This window comes from Syngnathus scovelli, chromosome 3 (genome assembly GCF_024217435.2).
Source record: "Syngnathus scovelli strain Florida chromosome 3, RoL_Ssco_1.2, whole genome shotgun sequence".
In the NCBI taxonomy this organism is placed as follows: Eukaryota; Metazoa; Chordata; class Actinopteri; order Syngnathiformes; family Syngnathidae; genus Syngnathus; species Syngnathus scovelli.
Window position 1 is genome coordinate 20,569,657 of NC_090849.1, and position 15,741 is coordinate 20,585,397.

Below are 15,741 nucleotides of genomic sequence, written 5' to 3' on the forward strand. Positions count from 1 at the left end.
AGATACAAAGAGCCCCCCAGGTGAAGTCAACTCTCCTATTTCCGATTTGACGAGCTTAAGTATAACAGAAACGCAATTACCTGATCATAAGCGCTTTAGCAAGTGTACATGGGACACTTTTAATGGTCATTCCAAGGTTCAACTTTTAGTGTCTAGCTTAGCTTTGCTAAGTGACAACAAAGATACTAGAGTTGTAATTACAATTGAGACTGTTGTTGTTGTTTTTTTTTTTTTTTACTACAGCAACAATTTTACAGTTACGCCTAAAAGTGGTTCTACTTTTTACATTTGTACAACAGTTAAGAAACTCACCTGACACACAATTCCCTGACACGAAAGTGAATCAGTTTTAACACCAAAAAAAAAAAGCGTCATTTATTTGGACTCAAAAACAAATTTGACAAATGATGATTAAAAAGAAGCGATTGTGTAGTGCGTGTCCTCCTACCTGTTTGGGCGCACGCAACAATTCGCTGGCGGTGGCGGTCATCAGGACGGCTTGGTAATTCCCGCCAGCGGGCGCCAAGCTGAGCGTGAGCGAGGCCACCAGCTGGACCCCCATGTCGGCGATGGCGACCTGCGCGTTAAAAAATGATACGTCACAATTAACAATACCAACCACTGTAGTTACAATATAAGTTTTAAAGATTACGATTTATGATTTGTTCTGCAATGCGATTCAGGCAGAGTATGATTACGGTTGACTGTACTTGCATTTTTCTTACCTTGTCATCCAACACGGTCACCGTCTTCTCTGCCAGGATGGAGTCGGACAGAGGCGACATCACCTGCCGAGCAAAAGACAGGCCAACTTTTTATTTGTAACCGAGGTGACAGCGTTTCGACTGACTTCAATTCAATGGCCAACTTCAAAGTCCGACAATGACAAGTGTGATATCTTCACAAATCAACGCGACAAGTAGAGTGTCACATGAGCCAACGTGTGAATGGAAAGAACGGAGAGGCAAAAATGGTCACACTCATAAATGTTGACTGGGATACCCACAGGAAATGCCGGCTAAATTCTGCTTGTGTGTGTGAGTGTGCGTGTGTGTCAAGTACTTGGATAGTGGTGATGCCTAGGTCTCGTCCAATCAGAACGCGTCCGTCGACCAACCTGGCAATGCGTTCGTCTTCCACCTGGGTAAAATAAAGGTCACTTTATTAGGTACTCCCTGATTAAACAGGTACCGAATGAAGTGTCTGGTAATCATGGCGCAGGTACCTTGAGCTGATCCAGAACCAAGTGAGTGATGTCGGCCTGCCAGTCGGAGCCCAGCATGCGCACCACCTCCCCTCCCGGGTCGGACGGCTCGGCCACAAAGTGCGTGAGGACGCGCACAAGGGCGTACTGGTACTGTAGGACAAGGCACGCGTCAGCACCGAACATCTTCATCGGAAGATCTTTGCAAGCAAAGAGGAGAACCTGCAGTGTGCAGCCTTTGCCCTTCCTCTCGTCGTCCTCGTCGTCTTCGCTGTCTCTCGTCGGCCTGATCAAAGATGCCGCAGACCATGTTCATGGAAGGAAAAAAAATCATTGAGGTGGCAAGCTAACACACATGCTTAACATATTGAATATTATATTCAATGACTATTTTTGCAAATATATACCAAAAATATATATTTTTTGCATGGAAATCATTTGTGGTGGAAAGATTGAGGTAAAAAAAAATCCTGAAAAAATTCAATCCAATTTTGGACTAACATTCAGATTTTTTTTTTCTTTAGACTTACATTTTTTTTTTCAACACCTAAGTTCTTTCTAGCAAAACAAATCAGGAAATAACACTTCAAACTAGACAATACATTAAAAGATGTCAATCCTCAGCCCTTTTGTTTGTTTCTCTGAGTTTTCCATTTTTTTTCTTTTTTTTGTATGACAGCTAAAACCGCAAACTTTTAACCAAAGTGAGAAGAGAGAGCGTTTCCATATTTTGACACAGCGGCAAACTTCATTGTGTCCATGCGTGACAGTTTTTGAAATCGTTGAAGGGCTCCTTCAGTCTGGACGCTTTCCAAGCCCAAGTTTGATTGGTTCCCTCTCACCTTTTGCTGTTGGCAGCGTTGGGGGAGATGGGCACACGCCAGCCTTTGACCTGGCTGAGCTCGGTGTCGGATACGTGGATCTGCAGAGGCAGCTTGGGCACCCAAACGTCCAGCGACAGGCTGGCCGTCAGGTGCATGTATGCGAAGACCACCGACACCTGCAGACGCCCGCGCATCTCCTTGCCATTCACCAGAACCTCATCGCAATTCCCGGAAACCTGCGTTACAAACACAAGGCGGCCGCTGGAAATAAAGTTGGACTGTATTCGATTGTGTTTTAGCGCACTTTGAGGGACTTTTGCTGAGTTGGCAATGTGAAACGAAATCAAGTTAAAAACATCCGTCTGATAACACACACAAAGTGAACAAGTGTATTTTGTTTTCGTGTGTATGTGTGTTTGTTGCTGAGTGTGAGCTTTGAGGACACTGAAGAATGGTTTTAATCTGGGTTGCTTTGCCACAGCAACCACGGCGACAAAAGCCAGACGCGAGGAATTGGGAAGCAAAAAGCGGCGGCCTCAGCACTTCAACAAGTGTGCGGTAGAGGAGGAATAAAAAAACCACACAAAAAATCCCAAACTGTCAAACTCCATCCGGCAGCGCTACAAAAGCAATGGAAACTTCCGCCTAACTTTCTCGACTGCTTCAAACAAATATCGTATTTAGCTTGGCTTTGCTGTCTTTGTCATTTTATTTTTATTTTTTAGTTGAAAGAGAAACATCCAATCATGTGTGGGTCGATCTTGTGGCATACTATACAATTAGCGCTATATGCTAATTAAACAGCTGATTATACATACCACAGGTTGGGGCTATAAATGCTCACTGGGTGGGTGGGCCGCTCTATTAGGTACACCTGCACCGTATCATAAAGAGGGCAGGAGAGCCGGAGTACATTGTAACGGAGGATATACATACATATACTTCTTGGATGCAGTATAGAAAAAATATTTTTTTATTATTATTTTTTATTTTTTATTATTATAAAGCCCAATTTTGCCCGAATGCGGGCGCCCTGCGCTGCACGTTTTGTCCGAGAGAAAAAAACCATCCCCTTTTCACATGTGCAACATCCCCCGTGAGGCCGCACAAGCATCTGCAATTGCGCTCGGCGTGACGCCTGCCGGGGAGCCCAACCTTCAGACTATGGTGAGGCTCTCATCCAATCAGGAGGCCCCTTCGCCGAGCGGGGGCGGGTACTGAAGTGGCCGAATAGCAGACCCGCAGATGGGATCACACCTCCCACCTGCCTGGCCGTCATTTGAGAGGGTCACGCCGGGGCCAATCGCCTCCGAATCGTATTCAAAAAGAAGAATGGATGATTCTCACAGCGGATAGCTTGGCCCTTGAGGTGACCACCAAAAAAGTGCTTCAATTGGACTCTTTTGCGCCGTGTTCACCACAAAAATTTGTGAATCCCACTCGTGACACCAAATATACTTTCGCCTCGAGGCAGTCGTCACAAAAACGCTGGAATCGAGTCTCTTCTTCATTGTGTTTCGCATTGACTTCTCAACCCTAATTTCTTATCCCAGCAAAAGAGCAAAACGAATTTTCAACGTAAAATATAGGTGTAAAATCAGATCCAAACTTCTGAGCTGTACCACAAATGCTTAACCTTTTGAATTTTATAAAACGTATCTCTCTTTGAGAGGGGAGGGGCATTGAGGAAAACAAAAAACAAAAAAACAATCCCACTTTTGACCTCAACCATTGTGCAGGCCTATCCGAGAAACTTTTGGCCTTGAAGCGGACTTGAACGTCAACAACCAAGTGAGGGTGCTGGACCTGCTCGCTTGTTTGGGGACTGCGCTGCACTGCTGCATGCTGCGAGAAAAAAAAAAAAATCCCCTTCAACTCTCCCGCTTCTGCTTTTGTGTTGAAGTCGGCAAAGATACAATCTACTTAGCTTCAAACGTTTGCTTCCTTTGTGAAGCCCGTCGAGTGGGCTTGAAGAAAAGGTGTGTGCGTGATGTGTGTGTGTGTGTGCGTGTAAATTAGCAGCCTTATTAGCATGGAAGTCAACGCTGGCCCCAATATGTCTGCTTGCGTGGCCTCAGTATGTGTGTGTGTGTGTGTGTGTATTGGTGCGTGTCAATTTTTAAATTTACACACATGTGAGCGAGCGTGTGCTGAGTTATCACACGCCGTTATTCAAATGAGACAAAGCGATCAAAGATACCGGAATCATATTTGGAGTTAAAGCGAGTCAAAGTTGAGCCGTGTTTGCTCAGTCGCTGCGTTGCCGGACGAACAAGAACTTCCCTTTTGGGTCTCAGATTCAAAATGTGCAAAGCAGAAGCGAAATCAAATGGGACAAAAACAAAAATCACGTCAAATAATCTGCCAGCGTCCTGCGTTCACCTTGAACCAGTTGATGAATGTGAAGATTGTTCAGTTTCCAACACACGCATATTTAGTGTTTAGTTTCGACTGCTGCTGGCTGTGTATGTTAGCATGCTAATTTGCGGCTAATTAGTTATCGACCCTGGCGGCCATGTTTTATGGAGGCGTGACACGGGTCACGCTCGACAGCCGGGCCCTACTTCACACATTTGCGGCTATCCAACACCTGGCATGTGATGTTGCGGCAGACAATCTTAGATGTAGTGTTAACTTCAAATTTCCAAACCCTGTCAAGACAATTCGGAGATTCGCAAAATGCAAAGGAAGACGCAAGATGGAGAATCTTTTTTGTTTTGTTTTGAGAGTCGTTCCAAATTTGGCAAGTTTGTTAGCAAAACTCTTCGCAGTACTGTGTCACTTTCTATTGTTCTATTTTTATTTTCACCGGGACTTGATTGCACCCGCTGTGCTGTCCGCCTCTACTGCAGCACATTTCCATGCACGCGCACGTGTACGCGAGAGTGCGGGACCATCAGAGTGAAACTTTTGGGTCACGGTGACAGTCTGCGAGCAGCCTGACATTGCGTCCGTCCGCTCCGTGGACTTAAAAGCATTTGATGGGCGTTTAAAAAAAAAAAAAAAAAAAAGCTGTCAGCGAGGAGTTACAAGTTCATTGTGCCGGCGGGAGTCGAAACAAAGTCAAAATGTTCAATAGGGTTGGAAAAGTCACTTGGGGCGTTTTAGCGGGAGAAGAAGGCGGGCCTCAGGGTTTACCCCCCCCCCCCCATCCCACTATAGAAGTGATCAGAACAACTTGAAATACAGTCAAGCCCTTCACTAATACTAAAAATATGAAAAACCATATATGGAGTCGCCTTGTGCTGAAGAAATGCGGGGTACTCGTTGCTTGGGGAATGACAAAACGCAAATATTTGCAAAAGAGAAACAAAAAGGAAGACAAATCGGTAAATGATTTTCTTGAAATGTTGTCATTTTTGTGTAATTTTAAGCACCTCCCTTGCACAATACAAAATTAAGCCTAATATTTAATAAAAACGAGAAAAAAGTGCAACTCATGCAAATTTGATGAGGCCTTCCTCCAGTGATTTATATTGCAGCAGTCAGCAAAAGTGCGCGTAGGCATGCACACACACACAATTTCCAAGGACAAGGTGTGCACGCGTGTGTTTAAAGGTCACCCGTGTGTGCTTTATTAAATGTCGCTCAGATCAATTCTTAATCACCCTTGTGTCCATACGGGTACAAACAGCCCTCTTAAGGCACGCACAAACATCATCCAATCAAATTGCGACAATGCGAGAGGAAATACGGGTAATCCAGTAATGAGGGCGCAGAAAGTTTGCCCTTCACATCACGAGACATTTCTACTTATAAATAAACTTGATGAACGTGGTTTTCCGGAAAGACTAATTTTGGGAAGAAGAATATTTTGGTGGGGGGGGGGGATTTTGATAAAGACTGAATATGTGTTCTTGATGCTACGATACTTGCTTGAGCAGACAGGAATTATATTTGCAGAGAGCCTAAGTGACCTTACCACCACTTCTGTCTGAGTCTGTTAAAAAACTGCTTAAAGTTCTTGGAAGCAAGAACTAACACGTACATCTCTAACACGTACATCTCTAACCAAAAGCTCAGATGTTTCCCCAAATGAAGGATGTTTGTGTCACCCTGTTTTGCCAGTTATTTTGAAAAACATGTAACCAATCCAGTGTCAATAGATGAAACATCATAACCATATTAGGATTGCAAGCAACCGCCAAAAAACTCACGCTAACGCCCTTTTGAGAGTATAAAACGAGGTCTAAAAGAGAAGAAGGGCGCTCTTGCTTAGGATCATCTATTCATATAGATGGTGACTTTGTAACAGCCCAAGATCTTGTAATAAAACCCTTTCCTTACAGAGAAGACTTCTGACTTTTAATTCTCAATATGCCAATAAACCAACACGTCGCTTCAAGACCAAAAAGTATTTAGACCTTTTCTGTAGCCATCAAAGGGATAGTAGAATATTTTGAACATGAGAAATGTTTTTGTGAGCGTGTTGAAAAGGTGGACTCAATCTAGAGCAGCAAACACAGGCTGAAAGACACGCTCAAAGACACGCAATGAAATGAGTGCCCTCCGTTGCCGGCGTTATTGATCACACTTAAACAGCGGGGCTCCCGTCGGTCGGCGCAAGGAAATTGTCTCCATATTGAAAGTGTCACAGCGAGGGTGCGTTTCATTTGCGCTTCCCGAGGACAAAGGAGATGCCGCGCCGGAGAAATCAATCTTCTATCTTTGGCCGGGCGAGCGAGCGAACGCATTCCTCTGCTTGATTCATTTAGTGTTTCGGCGGCGGCGACGGCTAGCATGCGCGTTAGCGTCGTCCGCCGCCACTTTAAAGTTTTACAGCCGGATGAATTTGCCACATTTGTGCGCCATAAACGTTACGGCTTTATAGCCCGTATAGATTTAACTTTGTGTTTGTGGACGCTCTAATTCTTCATGGGATTTGTTGTTAAAGAGGGGAATGGTGGGGAGCGACCAATCACAAGAATGAGCTAAAAACAACAACGAGCCTCCTCATAAAACTGTAGCGCATTTAAAAGTGACAACGTATCTAAAAAAAAAAAAAAAAAGAAAAGGCTGTTTTTCCATGAGCCAAAGAAAATAGATTCTTTCATTCCTAAAAGAATAAGGATAATGGAGAGAATTTTGCAAACTTCAAAAACTATTTAGCCTTTAACAAATGTAGCATGTCAATGGTGAAGGAGAATTTTGTCAAGTTCACGGTTTCTAAAACTAAAGACAGTTAGGAGTTGGTATCTAAACAAATATAGCCTAATTGTTTTTCAAATCACCAGAGACAATTTAGACATGAGATAATGAACAGACTCTCTATGGGTTTTGTAAACGTCAAAGACAAATCTTGTTTAAGACAGATGTTGAATATTGGCTCGTGAAAACATCAAAGACGACTTACAATCTTGCAGTCATGTTGATAATTTTATAAACATAAACTAAACCTATTCTAACAAACTGAGCATGCGTTGTTCTGCAAATATAAAGAACAATTGGAATCTTAAACCAACATAGCATACATTTGTCAAACAAAAATATCAGAGTCAATGTTTTTCTTAGTAAACGTTAAATACGTATTTTTGAAAACATTAAAGACAATTTTGAGTTAAAAATCTGGGTGATGTGAACAACAAAGAACTCGCAGTCACAAAAATGAGCAAGAACACGAAGCTGTAAAAGCCACAATTTGGCAAACGAGGCCCTTTTTTTTAACCAAGGTTGGTAAATTGGCGTCATCATCGTCATCATCATCATTCCCGAGGAGACGAGTAGCGTAATGAATGAAGCCATTAAACGCTCCGCTGCTCAGAGTGAATTAAAACCACAAAGTAGGAGGTTTCGGCGAGATTAGGAAGAGTAAAGACGAGATCTGGTTTACATGCCACGAGAAGAAAAAAAACCTTGTGTTTGTTGTTTTAAACAAAGACATTTTTTTATTTGATTATTGCGAGCTTGCAAAGTAACATAGATTTTGTTTACTTGGATGAACCCATCAAGTGCGTTCTCAGAAATATCCAAGACAACTCTTCAAATGACCTAACATGTTTTGTAAAAATTGAAGAGAATCTCAATGTGCATTGTGTTGGACCACACAAAATTCAAAGGCGATTCAAAAAATCTTAATCTGGTCTTTGATGAAGCTATCAGACGCATTTTGGTCAACATCAGACACTTACCTTGAGCACGTGAACGTCGGCTGAACTGCAGCTGATGGCGTCGTCCACTTCCCTCACCTGGCCGTCCGTCCCGACCGTCACCAGCTTGACGGGCAGAGATACCCGGCGCCCTGTGAGGATGGCCGTGTTCAACACCTCCGTGTCCTGTCCAACACACGCATCACAATGACACATTGCTCCTGGTCAATGTACGCATTCTAGCTTCATGCTCCATATTTTTTTCCGCTTAATTTGAGCCAAAGCTCGCAAATTGAAAAGTCAGAATTTGCTAGCGATCGGCACATAGGCCTAACTAATTATTTTTCTAATTATTTTGTGGATTTTTTTTTTTTCAAGTAACTCGCCATTTAAATCCAAAAAAACACTTTTGTCCGTTTATTAAAGAATAGGACATTGGAATTTGCTAGTGATCGGCACGTTTGATAGCCCTAACTCGAGCTGCAGCTAATGATTATTTTTCTAATCAATGATTTTGTTGATTTTTTTTCCAATCAACTGATGATTTAGATCGAAAAACAATTTTTGTCCATTCATTCAAAAACAGAACATTATTTCAAATTGACAGCGGAGAGAAATGAATGAACATGAATGGATTACCGAATTAGTCTAACATGTTACAAAATCAGCAAATGTTCCTGAGAAGTCTGCAAATGAATTATTTTGAAAAGAAAAAAAAACAAGAAAAAAAAAAAAGGAGTCTGCTTTCAAGGAAACAGATTAACTGTTGAGTGGTTGAAATTTTTAAAGATGAAATGTCTCTCAACAACTAATCGATGATCATGATAGTTGTGAATTATTTTGATAACGGATTAGTTTGTTGCTGAATCAATAAATGATTCCAACGCTCAAACTAAAACGGTACAATTTTGGGCAAATACTGGAGACCAAATGCTGATTGTAATCAGGACTGAGATTAGACGCTTGCTACCTGCCGGCGTCCATCTCCATAAAATGGCACCACGCTTACGAAGGGAGGATTTATCCCTACGCACACACATGCTCGTGATTAAAAATAAAAGGAAAATTGAGTGTGCCGCTTCCACAAATCGGTCCTGCTTCATGTCAATCAAAGACCCCCCCCCCCCTGCAAATGATGTTTTGTAAATAACAATGATGATTTAGGAATTCAAAGATCCTGCATGTATTTTTGTAAATACAAACAATGAATCAAATATGAAAAAATGTTTTTGGGGCAATTTCAGTCTTCAGTGATTTCTCATTTGATCAACACGAAAACATTTTGCTTTGTTTTGTGACATCAGCAACAGCTCGTAGAGCCGCAAATAAGTGTTTTTGCAAAAAAAATCGAAGACAATTTGCTGATTTAAAGATGCCAAAGTACACATTTTATGCAGCCTGAAAGACAATGGAGGCTGTAAAATGTTTGGTAGTCAGGAAGCAAGTGAGGTTGAGAAACAGGTGAGGGGGGGGGGGGGCAGCCAGCAGGGATTAAAGAGGATTAAAAGCATGACAAAGACAATAAGACAAGAAAAAGTGATGAGAGAAGATATCAAGCAAAAGTTTCTGCCTGCAGGCTAAGTGGGAAGAGAAATGTTTACCCGCCACGCGTGTGCATGAGCATTTCATCACATGACTAACACGCTCGCGTGCATGCGCGTGTTCGTCGTGAGATGAAATGCGCAGATAAGATCGCATCCACATTGTCGCGATCATGACTGCAGGCTGCAAGTGCACGTCGATGTCACCCAGTGGCCACAAAAGGCGGAGGCGGCGGCGTCTCCAAACACACCAGATTAGCAACACACTCACTATTCTGCATGATTGCCAATGCAAAAGTATTGGGACAAGCATCAGCGATTGAGGTTGAAATTATCTGGCAAAAACGATACAGGTGCTCAACAAACGTTTTGACAGACTTGCCAATGGCCCTATTTCATTCAAAGGCCAATGTTTTTTTCTTTTTGAGACAATAAAAAAAGAGCAGGATAAGTCTGATGTTATTCCAGGACAGCTCGGACAAGACGCTTGGTCACCTGGGCGACCGAGGTTTGAGTGTTTTCAAGCATGAATGGGCGTTTGTGCGGACATATCCAATTTTGTGTGTGTGCGCGTGTGTGTGTGTGGAGCTAAGTAAAGTAACATCCAACAAAAGACCGGCAACAGTGGTTTCAAGGTAAAAAACGAAATGAATTAGGCTCCAATTTAAAGACTGCCTTGCTAAGTGTACAAACTTGAATGTCAATTTTTGTCTGTGTGTGTGTAATTTTTGCATTTTAGCAGAAGCCGGAACTCTTCACAATTCCAGTCTGAGTTTTTCTTTTTTGTATCCCTGACTGCTGTTTCAATTTAAGTCACATGACATGATTGAACTTCGTCTTGGGTTTTTTTTTTTTTTCCAAAAACATAAATCTGACATTCAAACAGGGGTGTGTAGACTTTCATGTTCATGAAAATGTATCTGCTTAGTCTTCCAGCAGCCTATTAAAGGTTGTTTTATCACACAAGTGTGAGACATTTGCACCCCTCCCGTCTCAGGGCCGTTTATCCTGCAGATTCGTTTGCTTGATTTACCGTCAATGTGCCGCGCGCGCTCACACACTCTCTGGCTCCTCCTCTCTCATATTCGCCACTCAAATAAGTCAGAGACGCTCGTAAAAGGACAATAATAAGAATAAAATCAAAAGTGCTTTAATTTGTGTGCGGCCATGCGGAGAGATGTGAAGCCATCTGAACATATGGCGGTTTGTGCCTTTAGTGTGTGTGTGTGCGTGCGTGTGTGTGTGTGTTGTTTACGGCATGACACGGCATTAATATGCAGTAAAGTCAGTGGCGGTGTACGCGTGAGCAAATCTGATGTGCAGCTTGTTAAAAGACCAATTGCAATTTTTTTATGGGCACAGAAATGTTGAGATGTCAAACAAGTGATTCATTCACGCACACACACACGCGCACACACACACACACACACACACAGGTCGCTTTATTAGGTACAGCAGTTAGGGTGTAGAGGTGGAGGTGTTCGCAAGTTTTGAGACAGGTACAATTGATGTAATGTACAAGTGCACCGTGGCAAACTTGAGAGTCGTACCAACTAATTTGACCCAAATACAGAAAGTAGCCAATGGAAACGCAGCATCGCTATTGTCTTGATCTCACTTCCGTAGCCGTAGCGTAAATGCAATTTTACTGTTGGTCCCTCTTCACTGGGTTCTCAAAAATGTTTAAGGAAACCGATAACTTTTGTCCATGTTGTCACACAAGGTTGGATGGGCACATGGCGTTGCCAGTTCGCAACGCAATGTTTATTTGCTGGTATGTTGTGTGTACGTTTCATTCATGATTTCTGTTGTTGTGTGACAATGTTACGATTCTGCTCGTTTATGACTTTTGAGATGCATTTGAGTCCAACCTCATGTCCCATTCGAAAATAAATCCAAAGTGGGACAAATGTTTCCTAGTTTCATGCTCGTTCACTAGCGAACGTCAGCCCCTGTGCTGACCCTCCACGCTTCTTCTTCTGTGGTGCTGTTTGCCAGGACTAATTGCTATGGGCTTACGCTGGCTATGGAAATGAACGTTAGCGGGGGGGGGGTCAATGGCAGGTAGCAGACAAAGACTTAAAGCTCAGTGGCCTAGTGGTAGAGTGTCCGCCCTAAAACTGGAAGGTTGTGGGTTCAAACCCCGGCCGGGTCATACCAAAGACTTTAAAAATGGGACCCATTGCCTCCCTGCTTGGCACTCAGCATTAAGGGTTGGAATTGGGGGGTTGGAACACCAAATGATTCGCGAGCGCGGCACCGCTGCTGCTCACTGCTCTAGCTAGCTTGTAGCCAGTGGCTAGCCCAAGAGGCTAACATAGCAGTCACGTGAATGGTAATGTATTTCACCTAATGACAAGTTACATGGATGCAAATCCACAAAAAAATACAAAAGGCTGCTCAATACCATGTTGTGTTGCTAAATAAATCAAAATGCCTTGCTCACAAATTGGCTAATATCAGATTTTTTTTTAAATGGTCAGGGATTCACGTTCACATTATCATAGCATGAAGTAAAAATGTTCAACAAGTGACATGGGCGGCGCTTGCACAACAAGCTACTAAGCCAGTCTTCACTCTTTAATTCTAAAACAGAACAATCTGGAAATTTCACGCCCAAACCTAATCTGCCAATTTTACGCCCAAACCTGTTAGGGTTGACAAATTATCTTGATCGTATGATTATGTTGGAATGTAGACTAGAATTATTATCTTAGTTTAAACCTTTTACCTTTCCTTGACTCTGAAAAGTTTCACCATTCAGTTGTTGAAACTTTTCAAATGGTGTGGAAACATTTTTGCTTAGTTAGTCATCTAAAATGCTCCACTAGTTTCTGTTTCCACAACCTTGTAACGCAATGAGCTGGGACCCTCCATACTGATTAACCAGTTGCTGCGGTGACCAAACATGTCCAATCTCACCCCCAACTTGCTTCTCTCAATAAATATGCTCTTGCAAGAATCCAAAGTCAGACTTCATTCGATCATCGCTGTTTGCACAGTGACGAACGACCTCTCCACTTGCAAGTGCTCAATGGGCATACTGTCTCCCGTGTGGTTCTTGCAAATAAGTTAGAGTGAGCACCACTCTAAGAAAACCTAATCTGCCAAATGTTTTCAAAGTGGTGTATAAAGACAGAACTAGATTCCAACTTCTGCGAGGGCACTTTTGTTTGAAGCGCAGCGAAGAAGCACAAACAAGTTAGACGACGTCAAATAAATAAAAGATGGCCGACAAGAGCAGCATTTATTCCTTCCTTCCCTCTCAGACCCCGTGGGACGGTCAGGCTTTTACTTTTAGCGGCGGGGAGCGAACGAGGACGCGTAATGGCGGCGGTCGGAAACATCACAGAACATTATTACTGATCCAATTTATGTGCTGAAACATCAGCACATCCTTTCCTGACCTCCCTTGGCTTTGATGTAGCATAGCCCCCACCCCGCTAACAAGCTAACAAGCGGGCTGCTCTTTACCTTGTTTTAGCTTCAGGCATTGGGAGGCACATCCTGACCATGTTCCTTTTACAGAAGATGTGCATATTTCCATTATGTCTATTTGAATAATCTATTTCCTCTGTGAGAAATAATTTGAAAAACAGACTGAATCACATCTGATAAGATGAGATTGGTTGACAGCGAACATACTGACAGACAGAAAAATAAAGTTGCTTTGCCTTGCGGACCTACTGGCTGATCGACGACGGACCGACCGAAAGACAGACAACACATTCGCTGTCTTACAGACAGGCCCCGGTGACAGTTACCAACAAACGGATCGGCCGGCCGACAGCAGACTGGCACAGCAACTGACCAGCATGCACCGCGGTGGATTGATAGCAGAGGATGTCAAGAAAATAACAAATGTCTCGCAAAATGATGGATGGATTTTCTAATGACATGAAAAAGTAATAATGAATGATGAATGAGGATGGGCGGATGGATGAGTATCGCGACGATAACGTACCGACATACTTTTCAGTGTCGTTTGAAGTGTTATCGCATTTCGCTTTTACGCACGTAAACGGCAACTTAAAGAAATCAAACGTCAGATTGGCCTTTCTGCTTGTTTTGGAGCACAGAGCGCAGTCTTGTTCTTGTCTGTCTGGTGTGCAGCCAAGGCAGATGCCCACCACGCCAAATTGGCTTTTCTCACCAGGGCTAGTAGGCCGGATTAGCTTGGCGCTAATGGAAGTGAGAGCGAGCTTTCAAAAGCATCTGGAGCAGCTGGATGCAGCTCTCATTTTTGTTCTGGGCAGACGGGAAATGGCTGTTCTAATCCACAAGCACGTAAGAATTCCTTTAATGTCACAGCTCACTGTTTGTTGAAACATTAATGCCAGATAAGCAAGAAGTAGGGGATGAGCTAGGTAGAGAAGGAAGAATGGCTTGGTGTAGAATAAGACGCGCTCAATCAAGAAATGATCCTGAGACTGATCCCGAGATCAAAACCAATCAGGAAAACGGCAATACTAGCAGAAGAGGAAGTGAGAAATTTGGTATGGAAAGGGAGGATGAATAAGAAATGGGAGTAGCTGTAGGGACAAATGAACTACACGTTAAGTGTAGAAGATGGAGGTATAAAAAAGGGATCAGGATCCGATGGGTAAACAGACAACGGAAAGAGAAGAGTTGACCTGCGCAAGTGGGACGATGCCCTGGATGTTGGCATTGCTGACGTACAGGTGCGAGACTTTCTCGGCCGAGGCCGGCGCTCCTGACGCGTACTCCACGCTCCAGTGCAGAGTTTGGGTCGGGGCCAAGGTGATCACGTTGTCCACCTCAAAGTCCAACTGCATCACCTCGTAAGACGGGCGCTCCAACCTGGCGGATGGAAAACGGTACGATTCCATTAGTAATAATCCGCAATCAGGGCGCTTGACTGTTTACTTTTTGCTGTTTCAATAATAATAGACGCTCCACTCGCCCAAGAATAATAATAAACATTTTCAAAAAATTTAATGGTCTCCAAACCAGGAAGTAGCCATCTAGCATACCAAAGAAACTTTTTTTCCATCTTTTGGTTGTTTGACTAACAGTGGGAGCTAACTCCTGTTGAGCATAACCAAGACTTTAAACAATGATACGGTATAATTACAATCTTCTATCTCCAGTATTTTTTCACTATGAAGTGAGAATAACTTTCCAACTATCAAACATGATACAGTCTTGTTGATCTTATATCCATCCTCAAGACTTCTCCCGCAAGCATACGGACAGACAAGTGCAATTTGCCCCTGCTTTTAACACTTCTGAGACATCCTGCGAACATTTCTGTCTACTTATTTTTCTTCTTGCGTCATTAAATCCAAGGGGGAAAAAATACAGACAGTAAACGCTTTCATTGATTTGTTCTCGCAGCTGTGCCTCAGTGCTCAAGTCAAGTCAACTTATTCATAAAGTGACAAGAACGTTGATGATAACACAGCTGGATATTCATATAGTGTGTGTGTGTGTGTGTGTGTGCGTGTGTATGGGGGCAGGAGCAGGAGTAGGAGTCAAATAACTTAACGGCACATTTGAACAGCTTCACGAGCGTAATCACAGCCTTTATCGTTATATCGATAGCACAAAACAAGCGGGATTGAAACGTTTCGCTTTAACTGTCACTTTATGTCCTCTTTTTTACCTGCTAAAATCCATCTCATAAATAGAAATTACCGCAATAAGGGATACGATGCCGTAGAGTCGAAAATGCCAGCATACCTTACCTTTTTGTACTTTAAGAAAACTCAGACATTAGCATAATTTCAAATAATACCTGCGTGAGGAGAAGCGGTTCAGAAAAGTAGCGGTACATTGTGCAGTTACAAACGATAATGTGAGTTTAATTCATTTTTCTAAAACATATGACAAGTGATCAACTGGATAATACATAATGAGTTTTAAAAATATTATTGAGAAAATGAAAGATGGTTGCTATCCGTGCCTGCCATTTCCTCACATAAAAAAATGTGTTAAATGTGCATCTGCGGGAGCGGTGTAATCGCTGGAGCTGAAAAAGCAATGTGTCCACATTGACAGCTGCATTCAGGTGTTGTACGGTGTTAGCATAGCATGGCTAGTTCAGAGGAGTCAAAAGGACAACT

The 15,741-nt window shown here is 42.8% G+C and overlaps 2 protein-coding genes across 9 annotated transcripts in view; one reads left to right on the forward strand and one right to left on the reverse strand.

Moving 5' to 3' along the window:
* Positions 1-15,741, forward strand: part of LOC125993954 (lymphocyte antigen 75-like) — a 278,014-nt gene that overhangs the window by 89,194 nt on the left and 173,079 nt on the right. The window lies entirely within an intron of this gene.
* si:dkey-215k6.1 (transmembrane protein 132B) overlaps positions 1-15,741 on the reverse strand; it is a 75,436-nt gene that overhangs the window by 4,490 nt on the left and 55,205 nt on the right. For 3 of the 4 annotated variants that reach the window (XR_007490453.2, XM_049763034.2, XM_049763035.2), the window contains 7 exons: positions 14,290-14,476; positions 8,157-8,300; positions 2,047-2,264; positions 1,226-1,490; positions 1,063-1,140; positions 726-788; positions 449-577 (listed from right to left, as the gene is read on the reverse strand). Coding sequence is in view for 3 of the 4 variants with exons in the window: in XM_049763034.2 (XP_049618991.1) it covers positions 449-577; positions 726-788; positions 1,063-1,140; positions 1,226-1,490; positions 2,047-2,264; positions 8,157-8,300; positions 14,290-14,476 (1,084 nt within the window). In the remaining variant the exon portion in view is untranslated. The remainder of the gene's footprint in view (positions 1-448; positions 578-725; positions 789-1,062; positions 1,141-1,225; positions 1,491-2,046; positions 2,265-8,156; positions 8,301-14,289; positions 14,477-15,741) is intronic. The other variant, XM_049763036.2, reaches the window with a different exon arrangement.